We start from the raw sequence: 20,836 nt of genomic DNA, 5'->3' as shown, positions 1-20,836 counted from the left end.
TTCCAGCTACAGATTCACCTGCTTCCAGCATTTAGCTTCCAGCAGAGATCAGCTCTTCTTAAAGGGCCGGTACCATTTCTGCAGATTTCCATTTACCACCGGTACTAATATTTCACCGTTCTCAAGCTTCATTTATCATTTGTATTTCATCGCTCTCAAGCTTCATTTATTATTTGGCTGGTTCCATCCAGTATCCACTCCGTGTCTACATCTGTCTGGTTCCAACCAGTACCCACAGCAGCCACTTTATCTACAGCAGCCCAGCTTTCCATGGAACATCAGCTGGTATGATCCTGGGCTATCTCCATTACTACCGTCGGGTCTGGTAAGGACTTTCCATCTAGAGGTCAATAAGAACTGTACCCATACTACCAGAGCCCTGTGGCCATTGCCATCCTGTAGTACCCAGGAACTGTGTTATATTACTGCTGATTTTACGTTTCTCTTTTATTACTGCTGTGTTGCATGGAGTTTGTCAAATAAACATCATTGACTTTTATCTTGGTTGTCGTGGTCACGCCTTCGGGCAATCTCTCTACGTGTAACTTACATGTCCAGGGGTCTGATACAACCTGCCAGGTTTCACTACACCTCAGCCCCTACAACTGAGGCTGCCTCCCGTCAGCTCAGGCCCTCAGTTGTGACAGTGATAGAGAGAGCTCAGGAGCTCATGACACTGCTCAGGAATCCATTGAAAACCAAAACAGGTGTTAGTGCATCACTGCACTCGAGTCCTGGGAAGGATGATGGCATCATACGAGGCCATCCCCTTCGGCTGGTTCCATGCAAGGACAATGGAACTTACTGGACAAGTGGTCCGGATCACATCTTCAGATGCATCGGTTAATCACCCTATCCCCCAGGGCCAGGGTGTCTCTCCTGTGGTGGCTGTGGAGTGCTCAACTTCTCGAGGGCCGCAGATTCGGCATTCAGGACTGGGTCCTGGTGACCACGGATGCAAGCCTCCGAGGGTGGGGGGCAGTTACACAGGGAAGAAAATTCCAAGGTTTGTGGTCAAGCCAACAGACTTGCCTTCGCATCAATATCCTGGAACTAAGGGCCATATACAACGCCCTAAGTCAAGCGGAGTTCCTGCTTCGGGACCAACCGGTTCTGATCCAGTCAGACCGCAGGGGCTCATGTAAACCGCCAGGGTGGCACAAGGAGCAGGGTGGCGAGGGTAGAAGCCACCAGAATTCTTCGCTGGGCGGAGAATCAAGTAAGCGCACTGTCAGCAGTGTTCTTTCCGGGAGTGGACACGACCTCCACCCGGGAAAGTGGTGACTTCATCAGGAAGTCTTCACGCAGTTTTGCAAATTGATGGAAACTGCCTCAGGTGGACTACATGACGTCCCACCTCAATAAAAAGATAAAAAAGGTTTTACGCTGGGTCAAGGGACTCTCAGGCGATAGCTGTGGTCGCACTAGTAACACCGTGGGTGTTCCAGACGGTCTATATATTCCCTCCTCTTCCTCTCAGACCCAAGGGCTGAGAATTGTAATAAACGGAGGAGTGTGAACAATATTCTTTGCTCCGGATTGGCCAAGAAGGACTCGGTACCCGGAACTGCAAGAAATGCTCTCAGAGGACCCATGGCCTCTGCCTCTCAGTCAGGACATGTTGCAACAGGGACCCTGTCTGATCCAAGACTTACCGCGGCTGCGTTGGACGGCATGGCGGTTGAACGTCGGATCCTAGCGGAAAAGGGCATTCCGGATGCAGTTATTCCTACGCTGATAAAGGCTAGGAAAGACGTGACAGCAAGACTTTTTCACTGTATATGGTGAAAATAGGTTGCTTGGTGTGTGGCCGGGAAGGCCCTACAGAGGAATTCCAGGGGGGTCGATTCCTGCACTTCCTACAGTCAGGAGTGACTATGGGCCTAAAATTAGGATCCATAAAGGCCAAGATTTCGGCCCTATCCCTTTTTCTCTCAAAAAGAACTGGCTTCACTGCCTGAAGTTCGGACGTTGTTACAGGGGTGCTGCATATTCAGCCCCTTTTGTGCCTCCAGTGGCACCTTGGGATCTTAACGTGTGTTGGATTCCTAAAATCCCACTGGTTTGAGCCACTTAAGACCGTGGAGCTAAAATATCTCACGTGGAAAGTGGTCATGCTTTTGGCCTTAGCTTGGACTAGGCGTGTGTCAGAATTGGCGGCTTTGTCATGTAAAAGCCCATATCTGATCTTCCATATGGAAAGGGCAGAATGGAGGACTCGTCCCCAATTTCTCCCTAAGGTGGTATCATCGTTTCATTTGAACCAACCTATTGTGGTGCTTGCGGCTACTAGGGACTTGGAGGATTCCAAGTTGCTGGACGTAGTCCGGGCCCTGAAACTTTATGTTTCCAGGACGGCTAGAGTCAGAAAAACTGACTCGCTATTTATCCTGCATGCACCCAACAAGCTGGGTGCTCCTGCTTCAAAGCAGACTATTGCTCGCTGGATCTGTAGCACGATTCAGCTTGCACATTCTGCGGCTGGACTGCCGCATCCTAAATTAGTAAAAGCCCATTCCACGAGGAAGGTGGGCTCTTCTTGGGCAGCTGCCCGAGGGGTCTCGGCTTTACAACTTTGCCGAGCTGCTACTTGGTCGGGTTCAAACACTTTTGCAAAATTCTACAAGTTTGATACCCTGGCTGAGGAGGACCTTGAGTTTGCTCATTCGGTGCTGCAGAGTCATCCGCACTCTCCCGCCCGTTTGGGAGCTTTGGTATAATCCCCATGGTCCTTACGGAGTACCCAGCATCCACTAGGACGTCAGAGAAAATAAGAATTTACTCACCGGTAATTCTATTTATCGTAGTCCGTAGTGGATGCTGGGAGCCCGTCCCAAGTGCGGACTCTCTGCTATACATGTATATAGTTATTGCTTAACTAAAGGGTTATTGTATGAGCCATCTGTTGAGAGAGGCTCAGTTATTGTTCATACTGTTAACTGGGTATAGTTATCACGAGTTGTACGGTGTGATTGGTGTGGCTGGTATGAGTCTTACCCTGGATTCCAAATCCTTTCCTAGTAATGTCAGCTCTTCCGGGCACAGTTTCCCTAACTGAGGTCTGGAGGAGGGGCATAGAGGGAGGAGCCAGTGCACACCAGATATAGTACCTAATCTTTCTTTTAAGAGTGCCCAGTCTCCTGCGGAGCCCGTCTATACCCCATGGTCCTTACGGAGTACCCAGCATCCACTACGGACTACGAGAAATAGAATTACCGGTGAGTAAATTCTTATTTTTGCCCAGTTACTACTCCCGGAGATCGACACGAATACTGTTTCTTATGTCGACCATAATGTTTCCTTACTAGAGCCACAAAATCGGCATTCAGTACACGTTTCATACACATTAAGAACGTATTAACATCACTAGGGACCCTGCTGTTCCTGTCAAAAGGGATATTTATATATGAGTTTTATATATATATATATATATATATATATATATAGATATTTGTGTGTATAGGTGTATTTAAAGGTAAATATATGTATATATAAAAAAATTTATAATGAATGCTGAGGTAAGGTTATTCCTTCTCATGTGCTGAGCGGCCGTGACAAGATGGTTTCAAATCCTCAAGAGGATTCCGAGTGTTTATTCTTTTCCCGCCGTGGATAGAATAAAGTGAGAGTCACTCCCTGTTCTGCACGGGGCCCTGTCACAAAGGATCGTATGCAGGAAGATATGTGATACTCTAATTATGTGTCCGTGTGTACGTTGATTATACTTGCATTACGTGCGCATGGGGGAGTAGTTGTATGCAGAGTACTCCTTAAGTTGGGTCATATCTATAACATTGCAGCAGACTCCCGTGCGACCACAAGGGATATAGGACTCTTGGGTTCGCGGGCCAATTCCATGGCGGTCTCGACTAGGAGGGCGTTGTGGATTCACCAATGGAGTGCTGAGGCTGACTCCGAGAAGAACTGGAGTCTCTTCCCTATGAAGGTGAAACCTGGTTTGGGGATGGTCTTGTTAAGTTGATCTCGGCAGATACCACTGGTAAGTCTACCTTCTTGCCCTATGTTCCCTCACAACAGTTGGTGACGCATTATTGTAGGATGCAGTCATTTCGACCGAATAGATACGGATTTCCCTGTCTTTGCAGGTAGAGGAAGGTGAAAAGGTAAGAGGTCAGCAGTCTTTTCAAGTTCGCAGACGCAGAAATCATCCTCTGTTTCTGCCACATCCACCGCATGACGCTGGGTCTATCTTGCGGGAGCCCACACCGGTGGGACCACGTATAATACTCATCAGTCAGTCCTGGAACGGACATAGACCAGTGAGTTTAAGAATAGAGTCCCAAGGGGGACATACTGCAGTTTCCAGACGTTTCCCCACACCGATTTTTTCAAATAGACCTTACCGATTCTCCTCTGGACGGGGAGGTAGTATGCGACGCCATACAAGAGTTGTGTCAGGATCAGGTCATTGTCCTGATGTCCAAGTCACACCAAAAAAAAAAAGGAAGCTGATATTCAAGCTATTTCATGCTCCCGAGGCCGGACGGCTCAGTCAGAGCAATCCTATCTCTAAAATCCCAAACATTTCTACCTTTAGAAGTTGAACTACAAGCTGGAATCTCTCAGCGCAGGGATCTCCAATCTGAAAAAGGAGAAAGGAGGTCTAATTACGGTTTCTTCCGCATTAGGCTTACCTGGGTTTGCTATTCAGGATTGTCATTACCAATTCACCGGAGTGATGGCGGTATGATGGTTTTCCTTCGATAGTAAAAGAGTCATTATTATTCTTTACTAGGACGCTCTCCTGATTATGGCGAGGTCAAGAAACCAAGTGGTGCAAAACGTTGCATTCTCCCTGACAGTTCTTCAACAAAGTGGTTGGCTCCTGAACTTGCCAGAATCACTGTTGATCCCAACGACGCGGTTGTCGGCGTTGGAAATACTGTTAGATACAGAACTGTTGAGAGTTTGTTTCTTCCAGTGGAAAAAGCTCTGAGGATCCAGAGTCGGGTCAGATCTGCAACAGGGTCAATCCATCATTACATTCCGTTGATGAAAAAGATGGTTGCGGCCTACGAGGCCATTCAGTGAGCAGGTTAAATCCCAGAGGGTTTTTAGCAGGACCAGTTGGACAATTGGTCCGGTTTCCACCTGGGATAATCCTGTTTTTTCAGGACCAGAGTTTCACTCCTGTGGTAGCGGCACAGTTCTCAAAAGCGCAGGTTTTGGACTGGATCCTAGGGACCACGGATACATGCCTTAGAGGCGGGGGAGCTGTCACACAGGAGGAATACTTCCAAGGAAGAGGGTCAAGTTAGGATACTTGTCACCACATTAACGGTCTAGAGGTAAGGGCCGTTTATAACGGTTTTCTACAAACAAAAACCGAAGCAGCAATGGCAGAAGCCAGAAAGATTTTCCGCTGGGCGACGAAATCATATGCGCGCTCTGTCAGCGGTGTTCGTTCCAGGGGTGGACAACTGGGAAGCAGGCTTCCTCGGCAGACACGTTCTTCATCCAGGAGAGTGGTGTCTTCATTCAGAGTTTTTTCACAGAAGTGACAAGTCATTGAGGGATTCCTATAATAGACAAGATGACGTCTCACCTCAATAAGAAGCTTCAGAGATACTGTTACAGGTCAAGGGACCCGCAAGCAATAGCGGCGGACGCCCTAGTGACACGGTGGTTGTTTCAGTCGGTCTAAGTGTTCCCTCCACTTCCACTCATTCCAAAAGTGATAAAGATCATAAGAAGAACAAGGGTTCATGCGATACTCATTGTTCCAGACTGGCCAAGGAGGGCCTGGTATCCGGATCTTCAGGAATTACTCATAGGAGATTCCTAGCCTCTTCCTCTACGAGAGGACCTGTTACAGCAGGGGCCGTGCGTGTATCAAGACTTACCGCGGCTGCGTTTGACGGCATGGCAGTTGAACGCCAAATCCTAGCCGAAAGGGTATTCCCAATGAAGTCATTCCCACACTGCTTCAGGCTAGAAAAGAAGTAACGGCGAAACATTACCACCGTATTTGGAGAAAATATGTGTCTTGGTGTGAATCCAAGAAGGCTCCTACGGAGGAATTTCAGCTGGGGCGTTTTCTCCATTTTCTGCAGGCAGGTGTGGATGCGGGCCTAAAGTTAGGCTCCATTAAAGTACAAATTTCAGCCTTATCAATTTTCTTTCAAAAAGAATTGGCATCCCTTCCAGAAGTTCAGACTTTCGTGAAAGGCGTGCTGCACATTCAACCTCCCTTTGTGCCCCCGGTGGCACCATGGGATCTTAATGTGGTGTTGCAGTTCCTGCAATCTCATTGGTTTGAACCTTAACGTAAGGTTGAATTGAAATTCCTCACTTGGAAAGTGGTCATGCTGTTGGCCTTGGCATCCGCAAGGCGGGTGTCTGAATTAGCGGCTTTGTCTCACAAAAGCCCCTATTTAATCTTCCACGCAGATAGAGCGGAGTTGAGAACTCGTCAGCAATTTTTGCCAAAAGCGGTTTCATCGTTTCACGTGAACCAGCCTATTGTGGTGCCAGTGGCTACTGAAGCCTTGGCGGAATCGAAGTCTCTCGATGTGGTCAGAGCTTTGAAGATTTATGTCGCCAGAACGGCTCAGATTAGGAAAACGGAGGCTCTGTTTGTCCTGTGGGCTCCCAACTAGATTGGGGCTCCTGCGTCCAAGCAAACTATTGAACGCTGGATCTGTAATACGATTCAGCAGGCTCATTCTATGGCGGGATTGCCGTTACCGAAATCGGTGAAGGCCCATTCTACCAGAAAAGTGGGCGCATCCTGGGCGGCTGCCCGAGGGGTCTCGGCATTACAGCTTTGCCGAGCAGCTACTTGGTCGGGATCAAACACCTTTGCGAAGTTTTACAAGTTTGATACCCTGGCTGATGAGGACCTCTTGTTTGGTCAATCGGTGCTGCAGAGTCATCCGCACTCTCCCGCCCGTTCTCTTGGTATAAACCCCATGGTTCTTGAAGCGTCCCCAGCATCCTCTAGGACGTATGAGAAAATAGGATTTTAATACCTACCGGTAAATCCTTTTCTCTTAGTCCGTAGAGGATGCTGGGCGCCTGTCCCAGTGCGTACTGTATCTGCAGTTATTGTGTATGGTTACACACATGGTGTGTTGCGTTTAAGTCAGCCTGTTGCTGACGTTATTCATGCCGTAGCATGCGTTATGCTGTTATTGGTTGTGTTTACACACAGGTTGTGTTATGCTTTCTGTCAGCATATTGCTGCATATTCTTCATGCCGTCGGCTGGTGTTCTATTGAACGTCATGTTCTGCGGCATACTAGAGGTGTGAGCTGGTAAGATGCTCACCGTGGTTTAACAATAAATTCTTTCCTCGAAATGTCCGTCTCCCTGGGCACAGTTACTTAAACTGGAGTCTGGAGGAGGGGCATAGAGGGAGGAGCCAGTTCACACCCATTCAAAGTCTTAAAGTGCCCATGTCTCCTGCGGATCCTGTCTATACCCCATGGTTCTTGAAGCGTCCCCAGCATCCTCTACGGACTAAGAGAAAAGGATTTACCGGTAGGTATTAAAATCCTATTTTTAGTTTCAATCTATATTTTTATTGTTATAGTTATACTGATGTGAAAGCTCTTTTGCATAAGGCTATCCGTCACTATCGCCTCTCAGATGTCAGCCCCTTTGAAATCCCAATGCAAATACTGTAACTGTATGCCCTATTGATATGCCTTGAATTGCTGATGGCAAAAAAATTTAATAACATAATTGCTATTCTGCATCTATTGTTATTTATGTAAAAAATTTAATAAAGTTTTCATTTCTTAGTGTTACATTGCTACTACTCACACTGCCCCCCAAAATGTCACACAGCCCCTGTCCCTGAGACTGCAGGGAGTGGGAGGAGCTGCATTGCAGGCTGCCTCTGTAGGTTGTAGTGCAGCTTTGAGGTGATATTTACTTCAAGTTATGATTACATTCACATGTGTTTGAAACTACGGTATTGCATCTCTGCAATGTGGTAACCATAGGAACAATTTTAATCAATTCTCCCCAGAGGCATTCATGATCTGTCTAAGTCACTTAACACGCCATTTGTTTGTAATTACAGCACAAAGCCATATGTGCTTTATATTAGGGGGGGGAAACAAATTTAAGATAAAAATTTTGATTGACTAAAATGGGAACTAATGATAGAAAACGTTATCAGATAATAGGTAGCAGACTTTAGTCACTGAAATATTTTTTTCTCATGTTAGAAGAACTTAGGGGCCTGTTTATTAACCTATTTTCTGCAGAAAGCATTGCTCAGATAAGAGCTTGTCAGGGAAAATCCTCTATAAATAATAGTTATTGTGCTCCTGTTTCATTTTATGTCTAAAACTCTTTATCACTATCCCATCAGAGACCTTCTAACTTATTTTCCTCAGTTATTTAAAATGTCTGTCTCTTCAAGTGTCCAGACAAAGACTTGGGCAAAAGACTGGCTGGACGGAAGCAAGATCCAGATACAGGGATAGTTTATCAACGGCAAGATTGGGATTCTGCTCTCAAGGACGTAAAGAAGAAACCTCAAGAAGAAGGAGAAGAGGAGGCGGAGGAGGAAGAGCTGGAAGAAGAGGTCATACCATACTAGTGCATCCTTTTTATCTCATGGAATCTGGTAGATTAAACAGCCGTGTAATGATGTACAGTAGTACTACAACACAGGGTTATACATTTTTGTAAAAAGCTAAATCAGCAATTGTCTCAGCAATCTAATATTGGTTCTATATAGTTACGTATCTGGTAACTTAAATATATATAGCAACTGACCCTGCCCAGAGCATCAATTGTGGTGGTTTAATTTTCTTATAAGGCATGATTTTATTCCTCTTTGTTTTCCCGTTGTTATTAGCTTGGCAGTAAATTTGTCAGGAAGAAATGATAAACACGGAGCAGTGTCTTATGTACTCATCACTAATGTATCAGTTGGGACTTATTTGTTTGTTTAGGAAGAAGAACCTGAGAACTTAAAAGAAAAATTGGACCACCTTGTGCATAGACCTGAGGACTTCCCTGAAAATGTTGACGAGAGCATACAATTATACAAAGACACACTTTTACGTCCCGTGGAGGTAAAAGTTACCCAATACAAAATTATATTTTTTATGCTTTGTAACAAAAGTTGTTCAGGATACAATATGCTTTTATTATTAAACCTCCTTTGTAAATAAAGTAAATATAATGATTTAACTATAAAACATTTAGTAAACCTATAATACAGTGGCAGATAATTATTTTAGGCTATTTATTTAATAGGGCCTTAGGTGGTTTTTAAAAGCTAATGAGCTACAGTACTTTACAGAGTACTGAGATTGTTGGTTATACATTTGTTTATGTGTAGTTTTGCACTTTTTGTTCAAACTTTAATTTGGTAACATTAACTTTACTTTTACTTTATTGTGTGACTAATAATTTATTTATATGATACCTTTAATTCGTTGATCCTTGTGAGCCCAACTTTCTGAAATATAATTTCTCTAACGTCCTAGTGGATGCTGGGGACTCCGAAAGGACCATGGGGAACAGCGGCTCCGCAGGAGACTGGGCACAAAGTAAAAGCTTTAGGACTAGCTGGTGTGCACTGGCTCCTCCCCCTATGACCCTCCTCCAAGCCTCAGTTAAGATTTTGTGCCCGAACGAGAAGGGTGCAATCTAGGTGGCTCTCCTGAGCTGCTTAGAGTAAAAGTTTAAATAGGTTTTTTTATTTTCAGTGAGACCTGCTGGCAACAGGCTCACTGCATCGAGGGACTAAGGGGAGAAGAAGCGAACTCACCTGCGTGCAGAGTGGATTGGGCTTCTCAGGCTACTGGACATTAGCTCCAGAGGGACGATCACAGGCCCAGCCATGGATGGGTCCCGGAGCCGCGCCGCCGCCCCCCTTACAGAGCCAGAAGAGTGAAGAGGTCCGGAAAATCGGCGGCAGAAGACGTCCTGTCTTCAATAAGGTAGCGCACAGCACCGCAGCTGTGCGCCATTGCTCTCAGCACACTTCACACTCCGGTCACTGAGGGTGCAGGGCGCTGGGGGGGGGGCGCCCTGGGACGCAATGAAAATACCTTAAATGGCTAAAAATACATCACATATAGCTCCTGGGCTATATGGATGTATTTAACCCCTGTCAGTTTTCCACAAAAAAGCGGGAGAAAGGCTCCGCCCCTTTTTCGGCGGCCTATCTCCTCAGCACACAAGCGCCATTTTTTCCTCACAGCTCCGTTGGAGGAAGGCTCCCTGACTCTCCCCTGCAGTCCTGCACTACAGAAACAGGGTAAAACAAGAGAGGGGAGGCACTAAATTGGCATATTAATATATACAGCAGCTATATTAGGGAAAAACACTTATATAAGGTTATCCCTGTATATATATAGCTCTCTGGTGTGTGCTGGCAAACTCTCCCTCTGTCTCCCCAAAGGGCTAGTGGGGTCCTGTCCTCTATCAGAGCATTCCCTGTGTGTGTGCTGTGTGTCGGTACGCTGTGTCGACATGTATGAGGAGGAAAATGGTGTGGAGGCGGAGCAATTGCCTGTGTTAGTGATGTCACCCCCTAGGGAGTCGACACCTGACTGGATGGTCTTATGGAAAGAATTACGTGATAGTGTCGGCACTTTGCAAAAGACTGTTGACGACATGAGACAGCCGGCAAATCAGTTAATACCTGTACAGGCGTCTCAAACACCGTCAGGGGCTATAAAACGCCCGTTACCTCAGGTCGCTACAGACACTGACACGGACACTGACTCCAGTGTCGACGGTGAGGAAACAAACGTATTTTCCAGTAGGGCCACACGTTACATGATCACGGCAATGAAGGAGGTTTTGAACATTTCTGATACTACAAGTACCACAAAAAAGGGTATTATGTGGGGTGTGAAAAAACTACCCGTAGTTTTTCCTGAATCAGATGAATTAAATGAGGTGTGTGATGAAGCGTGGGTTTCCCCCGATAAAAAACTGCTAATTTCTAAAAAATTATTGGCATTATACCCTTTCCCGCCAGAGGTTAGGGCGCGTTGGGAAACACCCCCTAGCGTAGATAAGGCGCTCACACGCTTATCAAAACAAGTGGCGTTACCGTCTCCTGATACGGCCGCCCTCAAGGAACCAGCTGATAGGAAGCTGGAAAATATCCTTAAAAGTATATACACACATACTGGTATTATACTGCGACCAGCAATCGCCTCAGCCTGGATGTGCAGTGCTGGGGTGGCTTGGTCGGATTCCCTGACTGAAAATATTGATACCCTGGACAGGGACAATATATTATTGACTATAGAGCATTTAAAGGATGCATTTCTATATATGCGAGATGCACAGAGGGATATTTGCACTCTGGCATCAAGAGTAAGTGCGATGTCCATTTCTGCCAGAAGAGGATTATGGACGCGACAGTGGTCAGGGGATGCGGATTCCAAACGGCATATGGAAGTATTGCCGTATAAAGGGGAGGAGTTATTTGGGGTCGGTCTATCGGACCTGGTGGCCACGGCAACGGCTGGAAAATCCACCTTTTTACCCCAAGTCACCTCGCAGCAGAAAAAGATACCGTCTTTTCAGGCTCAGTCCTTTCGTCCCCATAAGGGCAAGCGGGCAAAAGGCCACTCATATCTGCCCCGGGGCAGAGGAAGGGGAAAAAGACTGCAGCAAACAGCCTCTTCCCACGAACAGAAGCCCTCCCCCGCTTCTGCCAAGTCCTCAGCATGACGCTGGGGCCTTACAAGCGGATTCAGGCACGGTGGGGGCCCGTCTCAAGAATTTCAGCGCGCAGTGGGCTCACTCGCAAGTGGACCCCTGGATCCTGCAGGTAGTATCTCAGGGGTACAAATTGGAATTCGAGACGTCTCCCCCTCGCCGGTTCCTGAAGTCTGCTTTACCAACGTCTCCCCCCCGACAGGGAGGCGGTATTGGAAGCCATTCACAAGCTGTATTCCCAGCAGGTGATAATCAAGGTACCCCTCCTACAACAGGGAAAGGGGTATTATTCCACGCTGTTTGTGGTACCGAAGCCGGACGGCTCGGTGAGACCCATTTTAAATCTGAAATCCTTGAACACTTACATAAAAAGGTTCAAGTTCAAGATGGAGTCACTCAGAGCAGTGATAGCGAACCTGGAAGAAGGGGACTATATGGTGTCTCTGGACATCAAGGATGCTTACCTCCATGTCCCAATTTGCCCTTCTCACCAAGGGTACCTCAGGTTTGTGGTACAGAACTGTCACTATCAGTTTCAGACGCTGCCGTTTGGATTGTCCACGGCACCCCGGGTCTTTACCAAGGTAATGGCCAAAATGATGATTCTTCTTCGAAGAAAAGGCGTCTTAATTATCCCTTACTTGGACGATCTCCTGATAAGGGCAAGGTCCAGAGAACAGTTAGAGGTCGGAGTAGCACTATCTCAAGTAGTACTACGACAGCACGGATGGATTCTAAATATTCCAAAATCGCAGCTGATTCCGACGACACGTCTGCTGTTCCTAGGGATGATTCTGGACACAGTACAGAAAAAGGTGTTTCTCCCGGAGGAGAAAGCCAAGGAGTTATCCGACCTAGTCAGGAACCTCCTAAGACCAGGCCAAGTGTCAGTACATCAATGCACAAGGGTCCTGGGAAAGATGGTGGCTTCTTACGAAGCGATTCCATTCGGCAGATTCCACGCAAGAACTTTTCAGTGGGATCTGCTGGACAAATGGTCCGGATCGCATCTTCAAATGCATCAGCGGATAACCCTGTCTCCAAGGACAAGGGTGTCTCTCCTGTGGTGGTTACAGAGTGCTCATCTCCTAGAGGGCCGCAGATTCGGCATTCAGGATTGGGTCCTGGTGACCACGGATGCCAGCCTGAGAGGCTGGGGAGCAGTCACACAGGGAAGAAATTTCCAGGGCTTGTGGTCAAGCATGGAAACGTCACTTCACATAAATATCCTGGAACTAAGGGCCATTTACAATGCCCTAAGTCAGGCAAGACCTCTGCTTCAGGGTCAGCCGGTGTTGATCCAGTCGGACAACATCACGGCAGTCGCCCACGTAAACAGACAGGGCGGCACAAGAAGCAGGAGGGCAATGATGGAAGTGGCAAGGATTCTTCGCTGGGCGGAGAATCATGTGATAGCACTGTCAGCAGTGTTCATTCCGGGAGTGGACAACTGGGAAGCAGACTTCCTCAGCAGACACGATCTTCACCCGGGGGAGTGGGGACTTCACCCAGAAGTCTTCCACATGATTGTGAACCGTTGGGAAAAACCAAAGGTGGACATGATGGCGTCCCGCCTCAACAAAAAACTGGACAGATATTGCGCCAGGTCAAGGGACCCTCAGGCAATAGCTGTGGACGCTCTGGTAACACCGTGGGTGTACCAGTCGGTGTATGTGTTCCCTCCTCTTCCTCTCATACCAAAAGTACTGAGAATCATAAGAAGGAGAGGAGTAAAGACTATACTCGTGGCTCCGGATTGGCCAAGAAGGACTTGGTACCCGGAAATTCAAGAGATGCTCACGGAAGACCCGTGGCCTCTACCTCTAAGAAAGGACCTGCTCCAGCAGGGACCATGTCTGTTCCAAGACTTACCGCGGCTGCGTTTGACGGCATGGCGGTTGAACGCCGGATCCTGAAGGAAAAAGGCATTCCGGATGAAGTCATCCCTACCCTGATCAAAGCCAGGAAGGATGTAACCATACAACATTATCACCGTATTTGGCGTAAATATGTTGCGTGGTGCGAGGCCAGGAAGGCCCCTACAGAGGAATTTCAACTGGGTCGTTTCCTGCATTTCCTGCAAACAGGACTGTCTATGGGCCTCAAATTAGGGTCCATTAAGGTTCAAATTTCGGCCCTGTCAATATTCTTCCAAAAAGAACTGGCTTCTGTTCCTGAAGTTCAGACGTTTGTCAAGGGAGTACTGCATATACAGCCTCCTTTTGTGCCTCCAGTGGCACCTTGGGATCTCAATGTAGTTTTGGGATTCCTAAAATCACATTGGTTTGAACCACTCACCACTGTGGACTTAAAATATCTCACATGGAAAGTGGTAATGCTGTTAGCCCTGGCTTCAGCCAGGCGTGTCTCAGAATTGGCGGCTTTATCCTATAAAAGCCCTTACCTAATTTTTCATACGGACAGGGCAGAATTGAGGACTCGTCCTCAATTTCTTCCTAAGGTGGTTTCAGCATTTCACTTAAACCAGCCTATTGTGGTGCCTGCGGCTACTAGGGACTTGGAGGATTCCAAGTTGCTGGACGTAGTCAGGGCCCTGAAAACATATGTTTCCAGGACGGCTGGAGTCAGAAAATCTGATTCGCTGTTTATCCTGTATGCACCCAACAAGCTGGGTGCTCCTGCTTCTAAGCAGACGATTGCTCGTTGGATTTGTAGTACAATTCAGCTTGCACATTCTGTGGCAGGCCTGCCACAGCCAAAATCTGTAAAAGCCCATTCCACACGGAAAGTGGGCTCATCTTGGGCGGCTGCCCGAGGGGTCTCGGCTTTACAACTTTGCCGAGCAGCTACTTGGTCAGGGGCAAACACGTTTGCTAAATTCTACAAATTTGATACCCTGGCTGAGGAGGACCTGGAGTTCTCTCATTCGGTGCTGCAGAGTCATCCGCACTCTCCCGCCCGTTTGGGAGCTTTGGTATAATCCCCATGGTCCTTTCGGAGTCCCCAGCATCCACTAGGACGTTAGAGAAAATAAGAATTTACTTACCGATAATTCTATTTCTCATAGTCCGTAGTGGATGCTGGGCGCCCATCCCAAGTGCGGATTGTCTGCATTACTTGTACATAGTTATTGTTACAAAAATCGGGTTATTGTTGTTGTGAGCCATCTTTTCAGAGGCTCCTTCTGTTATCATGCTGTTAACTGGGTTCAGATCACAAGTTGTACGGTGTGATTGGTGTGGCTGGTATGAGTCTTACCCGGGATTCAAAATCCTTCCTTATTGTGTACGCTCGTCCGGGCACAGTATCCTAGCTGAGGCTTGGAGGAGGGTCATAGGGGGAGGAGCCAGTGCACACCAGCTAGTCCTAAAGCTTTTACTTTGTGCCCAGTCTCCTGCGGAGCCGCTGTTCCCCATGGTCCTTTCGGAGTCCCCAGCATCCACTACGGACTATGAGAAATAGAATTATCGGTAAGTAAATTCTTATTTTTTTTTTGGTAGGGGTATTCCCAATATAATTATTTTTGGTTGTGTATACAATATATTTGTTGAAACTTTTTGGGCCTACAGAGTTGTAGATTTGTATTTCCAAAACTTTTAAATATTACCACCCTCTACACCGTAGTACCTGCAGGGCCGGCGCGCTTTAGGCAGCTGCCTATGGGCGCCGGCCACTAGAGGGCGGTGCTGCACGCTGCCAGTGAAAGAATAATTCCTTACCCTTAGCTCAGCTGAGTTTCACGGCTCAGCAGGGATGCTGCACCGCCCTCCCACATGTTACCCACGCCCCCACGATTGGATCTCCCTCTCTCCCCCTCATGTTGGGAGCTGCAGATTGACCTTAAGGGGGGGTTGATGGGGAGCTGGCACGGAAAGCAGTTTTGGTCTGCTGGGGAGTTTGACGGTCTGGGGTGACTGGGAGCTCAGAGGAGAGGCTGGAGCAGGAGAAGGAGTGGCCGTTCCAAAGGTCAGTGTACAGTACATGGTTCTAACTCAGCAGCTTCATAGGCTGGCATTGTGTATAGGCTGCTACTGTCCTGTGTGCTGTGGTGTATTGGTTGGCTGGCACTGATCTGTGTGTATGGGGGGGAGGGTGTGTGTGTGTGTGTGTGTGTGTGTGTGTGTGTGTGTAGGCTGACACTGACCTATGTGCGTAGGCTGGCACTCTGTGTGTGTGTGTGTGTGTGTGTGTGTGTGTGTGTGTGTGTGTGTGTGTGTGTGTGTGTAGGCTGGCACTCCATGTCTCCATGTGTGTGTGTGTGTGTGTAGGCTGGCACTCCGTGTGTGTGTGTGTGTGTAGGCTGCCACTCCATGTGTGTGTGTGTGTGTGTGTGTGTGTGTGTGTGTGTGTGTGTGTGTGTGTGTGTAGGCTGGCACTCCATGTGTGTGTAGGCTGGCACTCCATGTGTGTGTAGGCTGGCACTGACCTGTGTGTGTATAAGCTGGCACTCCCCTGTGTGTGGATGTGTGTGTGTGTGTGTGTGTGTGTGTGTGTGTGTGTGTGTGTGTGTGTAGGCTGGCACTCCACCGTGTGTGTGTGGGTGTGTGTGTGTGTGTGTGTGTAGGCTGGCACTCCCTTGTGTGTGTGTGTGTGTGTGTGTGTGTAGGCTGGCACTACCCCGTGTGTGTGTAGGCTGACGTGTGTGTGTGTGTGTGTGTGTGTAGGCTGGCACTCCCCCCATGTGTGTGTGTGTGTGTGTGTGTAGGCTGGCACTCCCCCCATGTGTGTGTGTGTAGGCTGGCACTCCCCAGTGTGTGTGTGTGTGTGTGTGTGTGTGTGTGTAGGCTGCTACTCCTCCCCTATGTGTGTCGGCTGGCACTGACCTGTGTGTGTGTAGGCTGGCACTCCCCCATGTGTGTGTAGGCTGGCACTGTGTGTGTGTGTGTGTGTGTGTGTATGTAGCCCCCCCCATATGTGTGTGTAGGCTGGCACTCCCCCGAGTGTGTGTGTGTGTGTGTAGGCTGGAACTCCCCCCCCCCCCCCCATGTGTGTGTGTGTGTGTGTGTGTGTGTGTGTGCGTAGGCTGGCACTCTGTGTGTGTGTGTGTAGGCTGGCACTCCATGTGTGTGTGTAGGCTGGCACTCCGTGTGTGTGTGTGTGTGTGTGTGTGTGTGTGTGTGTGTAGGCTGGCACTCCGTGTGTGTGTGTGTGTGTGTGTGTGTGTAGGCTGACGTGTGTGTGTGTGTTTGTGTGTGTAGGCTGGCACTGACCTGTGTGTGTGTAGGCTGGCACTGACCTGTGTGTGTATAAGCTGGCACTCCCCCGTGTGTGTGTGTGTGTGTGTGTGTGTGTGTGTGTGTAGGCTGGCACTCCCCCGTGTGTGTGTGGATGTGTGTGTGTGTGTGTGTGTAGGCTGGCACTCCATGTGTGTGTGTGTGTGTGTGTGTACGCTGACACTCCCCCATGTGTGTGTGTGTAGGCTGACATGTGTGTGTGTAGGCTGGCACTCCCCCGTGTGTGTGTGTGTAGGCTGGCCCTCTTCTGTGTGTTTGTGTGTGTGTGTGTAGGCTGCAACTCCCCCCCCCCCCCCCCCCCCGTGTGTGTGTAGGCTGGCACTCCCGTGTGTGTGTGTGTGTAGGCTGGCACTCTCCCGTGTGTGTGTAGGCTGGCACTCCCCCGTGTGTGTGTGTGTGTAGGCTGGAACTCCCCCCCCCCCCCCCCCTGTGTGTGTGTGTAGGCTGGCACTCCCCCGTGTGAGTGTGTGTGTAGGCTGGCACTACCCTGTGTGTGTGTGCGCAGGCTGGCACTCTGTGTGTGTGTGTGTGTAGGCTGTAACTCCCCCCCCCCGTGTGTGTGTAGGCTGGCACTCCCGTGTGTGTGTGTGTGTGTAGGCTGGCACTCCCGTGTGTGTGTGTGTAGGCTGGCACTCTGTGTGTGTGTGTGTGTGTGTGTATGTATGTGTGTGTAGGCTGACACTCCCCCATGTGTGTGTGTGTGTGTGTAGGCTGACGTGTGTGTGTGTGTGTGTGTGTGTGTGTGTGTGTGTAGGCTGGCACTGATGTGTGTGTGTGTGTGTGTGTGTGTGTGTGTGTGTGTATAAGATGGCACTCCCCCGTGTGTGTAGGCTGGCACTCCCGTGTGTGTGTGTGTGTGTGTGTGTGTGTGTGTAGCCTGGCACTCCCCCACATGTGTGTGTATGCTGGCACTGACCTACGTGTGTAGGCTGGCACTGACCTATGTGTGTAGGCTGGCACTGACCTATGTGTGTAGGCTGGCACTGACCTATGTGTGTAGGCTGGCACTCCCCCGTGTGTGTGTGTGTTTGCGTGTGTGTGTGTGTGTAGGCTGACACTGACCTATGTGTGTAGGCTGGCACTCGTGTGTGTGTGTGTGTGTGTGTGTGTGTGTGTGTGTGTAAGGTGGCACTGACTCCTGTGTGCTCGAACAGTGGAAGTTATAAAAACACAAGAGGGCTCATGTTGAGAGGAGTCAATCAGTGTCAATGATCACATAAATTGGCGATAATTGGCGACTGCCCATCAGTAGCGGATCTTGCCATGGGCAAGCAGGATTTTTGCCCGGGGCGCCGCCATCCGGAGGGCGCCGCACCAGGGCAAGATCCGCTGCTGCAGTGTGTGCCCCCCAGCCCCCGCTGTCCCCCTGCTGCCGCTGGCCGCTGGGAAGGGAAACTAGACGCGTTCGTGGAGAGGTCATTTACTGTGCGGTGCGCGATGACGTCATCGCGCACTGCACAGCCAAGGTCCTCTCCACGAAGGGAAACTAGACGCGTAGGGGAAAATTTAATTCCGCTGCTTCGGCAGACAAGATATTCATACATCTTGTCAATGTAGCTTCCTGCTTCGCCTCGCTAATGAGGCGAAGCAGGAAGTACTATAGAACATTGCCACTTTAGTTTCCACCTGCCACTGCATAATATCACCCTGAGCTGCAATTGACATGACCATAGGTGGAGCTAGACAGATCCTTTAGGCGGAGCATGACATGCCAGCTCAGCAGCGCGCTGTGCGACCTCTCATACCATTTAGAATCTCCCTGAAATTAATTTCCAAAAGTAGGCAAGTATGGTGTGAGGGAGCGATCTGCGCATGTCTGCCTTCGCTGCTGCTGCCTCCCTGGCTCTCCCAGGTCCCGGAGGGCAGAAAATATTTGTGGTGGAGCGCCGTGTGTGAGGCCGCAATCCACGCATGTCTGCCTCCGCTGCTGCTGCCTCCCCGGCTCACCCAGGTCCCGGACTCTTCCTATGTGTGTGGAGTGACTGGCTGCGGTCTGTCTGCTCAGCCTACGTGGGCCGTGGCTGTTTAATATCTCAAGCTGGGTGAGTGCTGTGGAGGTGGTGGGGGATTGCAGTCGAAAGTGTTACAGAGATTGGCTCGCTGTGTAACAGGGCCATTATGTCTGTCATGTATATAAGGGAATGTAATAATGTGGGGCATATGTGTCATGGTGCGTTCACACTGGCCGATATATAGCTGGTCTGTCGGCTAGTGTGTACGAGCGATATCTCCGTGAACGTTGTCGTTCACAGACATATCGCGTCGGCCCTGCAGCACAACCGACGGACAATATATCTAGTGATATATTGGCGCATCGCTGTGTGTGCAGGCAGACAACCGCCCATACACATGCTGCAACAGCTGGAGGTGATTGACCGCTGAACTGGGCGGGTGTATGTAAATGCCCGCCCAGTTTGTGACATCAGTGCCAACGGATCAGGCAGTGTGTATGCTCAACACACTGCCCGGTCCATCCGCAGATATACCTGCAGATCAATTGATCTACAGATATATCTACCAGTGCGTACCCAGCATTAGGGCCATTATGTCTGTCATGTATTAGGGCATTTAATAATGTGGGGCAATATGTCTGTCATTATTTGTAAACAGGCCCAGCGACGGGGGGACAAAGGGGACACTTGTAACAGGCACTGAGATTCCGAGGGGCCCTGGACCCTCATGAATCTCAGGAGTCCAGTTCTTGTGTCCCCTTGCCTGTGCTGCACTTCATCGATTCATGTTGGTCACTGTGCTGCGTGCTGGCTGCACACAGCAGGCGGAGCTCGAACTGCTAGCTGCACCAGGGGGAGGGCTGAGCCCCTTTCCTGTCCTCGGCAGCCCCAACGAGCTACGAAATGCTGGTATCCCAATGGGGGTTAAAGAGGGGATGCCCTCTCTGCCTGGAAACAACTACAAGAGCCTGTTGGACAGGGTGTCTCCACTGACGCACATGGCAGTTGGAGCCGTGGTAGGGATCCTGGAGCTGTCAGATCCTGGAACAAGGTCGTAGCTACCATAGGTGCAGGGAGTGCAGCTGTTATGGGGCCCAGAGCTAAAAGGGGCCACCTTCCCTGTCACAGTTACATGTGTTGTATATATTTTTCACCATTGGGTGATACATAGGTGTCCTTAAAAAAAAAAAGTTGCCTTTGGGTCTGCAATATATCTTGGTATACCCTGAACCCCTTCAATATGTTGCGATGGGGCCCACAAAGTTCTTGCTACGACCCTGTCCTGGAGCCTGTACCCAGTGGACTTTGTCAAGGTATGGAGAGGGCAAGTCTGTGCAATGGCAGGTGTGATGGCGCTCTGCTTGGGGAGCAGCGTGGCTGCAATACGGCATTGTAGCAACGAGGATGAAGTTACATGTATTTACACAGGACATTTTTAAAACATTAATCGCACAAATTACCTTTTTTTTTTTTTTTTGCAATCGTATAATAATATTTCTGTATGGATTGTAGCCTGTAGCTATCTATTGCTGATATATATATAGTGGATAATACAGTTACCTGCTTACTGTATTAGTAGTGAGTGAGCAGATATGGCATGTATAAAGGCAGAGCACTCGTATACAGGCCCTCATTCCGAGTTGATCGGTCGCAAGGCGAATTTAGCAGAGTTACACACGCTAAGCCGCCGCCTACTGGGAGTGAATCTTAGCTTCTTAAAATTGCGACCGATGTATTCGCAATATTGCGATTACTAACTACTTAGCAGTTTCAGAGTAGCTTCAGACTTACTCTGCCTGTGCGATCAGTTCAGTGCTTGTCGTTCCTGGTTGACGTCACAAACACACCCAGCGTTCGCCCAGGCACTCCCACCGTTTCCCCGGCCACTCCTGCGTTTTTTCCGGAAACGGTAGCGTTTTCAGCCACACGCCCCTGAAACGCCGTGTTTCCGCCCAGTAACACCCATTTCCTGTCAATCACATTACGATCGCCGGAGCGAAGAAAAAGCCGTGAGTAAAA

The 20,836-nt window shown here is 49.0% G+C and overlaps 1 protein-coding gene across 5 annotated transcripts in view; it reads left to right on the top strand.

Moving 5' to 3' along the window:
- AK9 (adenylate kinase 9) overlaps positions 1–20,836 on the top strand; it is a 406,441-nt gene that overhangs the window by 98,276 nt on the left and 287,329 nt on the right. For all 5 annotated transcript variants that reach the window (XM_063917113.1, XM_063917112.1, XM_063917116.1 and 2 more), the window contains exons 7-8: positions 8,396–8,560; positions 8,934–9,056. In XM_063917113.1, coding sequence (XP_063773183.1) covers positions 8,396–8,560; positions 8,934–9,056 — 288 coding nt within the window. The remainder of the gene's footprint in view (positions 1–8,395; positions 8,561–8,933; positions 9,057–20,836) is intronic.

The sequence above is a fragment of the Pseudophryne corroboree genome, chromosome 4 (genome assembly GCF_028390025.1).
Source record: "Pseudophryne corroboree isolate aPseCor3 chromosome 4, aPseCor3.hap2, whole genome shotgun sequence".
In the NCBI taxonomy this organism is placed as follows: Eukaryota; Metazoa; Chordata; class Amphibia; order Anura; family Myobatrachidae; genus Pseudophryne; species Pseudophryne corroboree.
The sequence above is the reverse complement of the archived record's forward strand: the minus strand, read 5'-3'. Positions and strand labels throughout refer to the sequence as shown.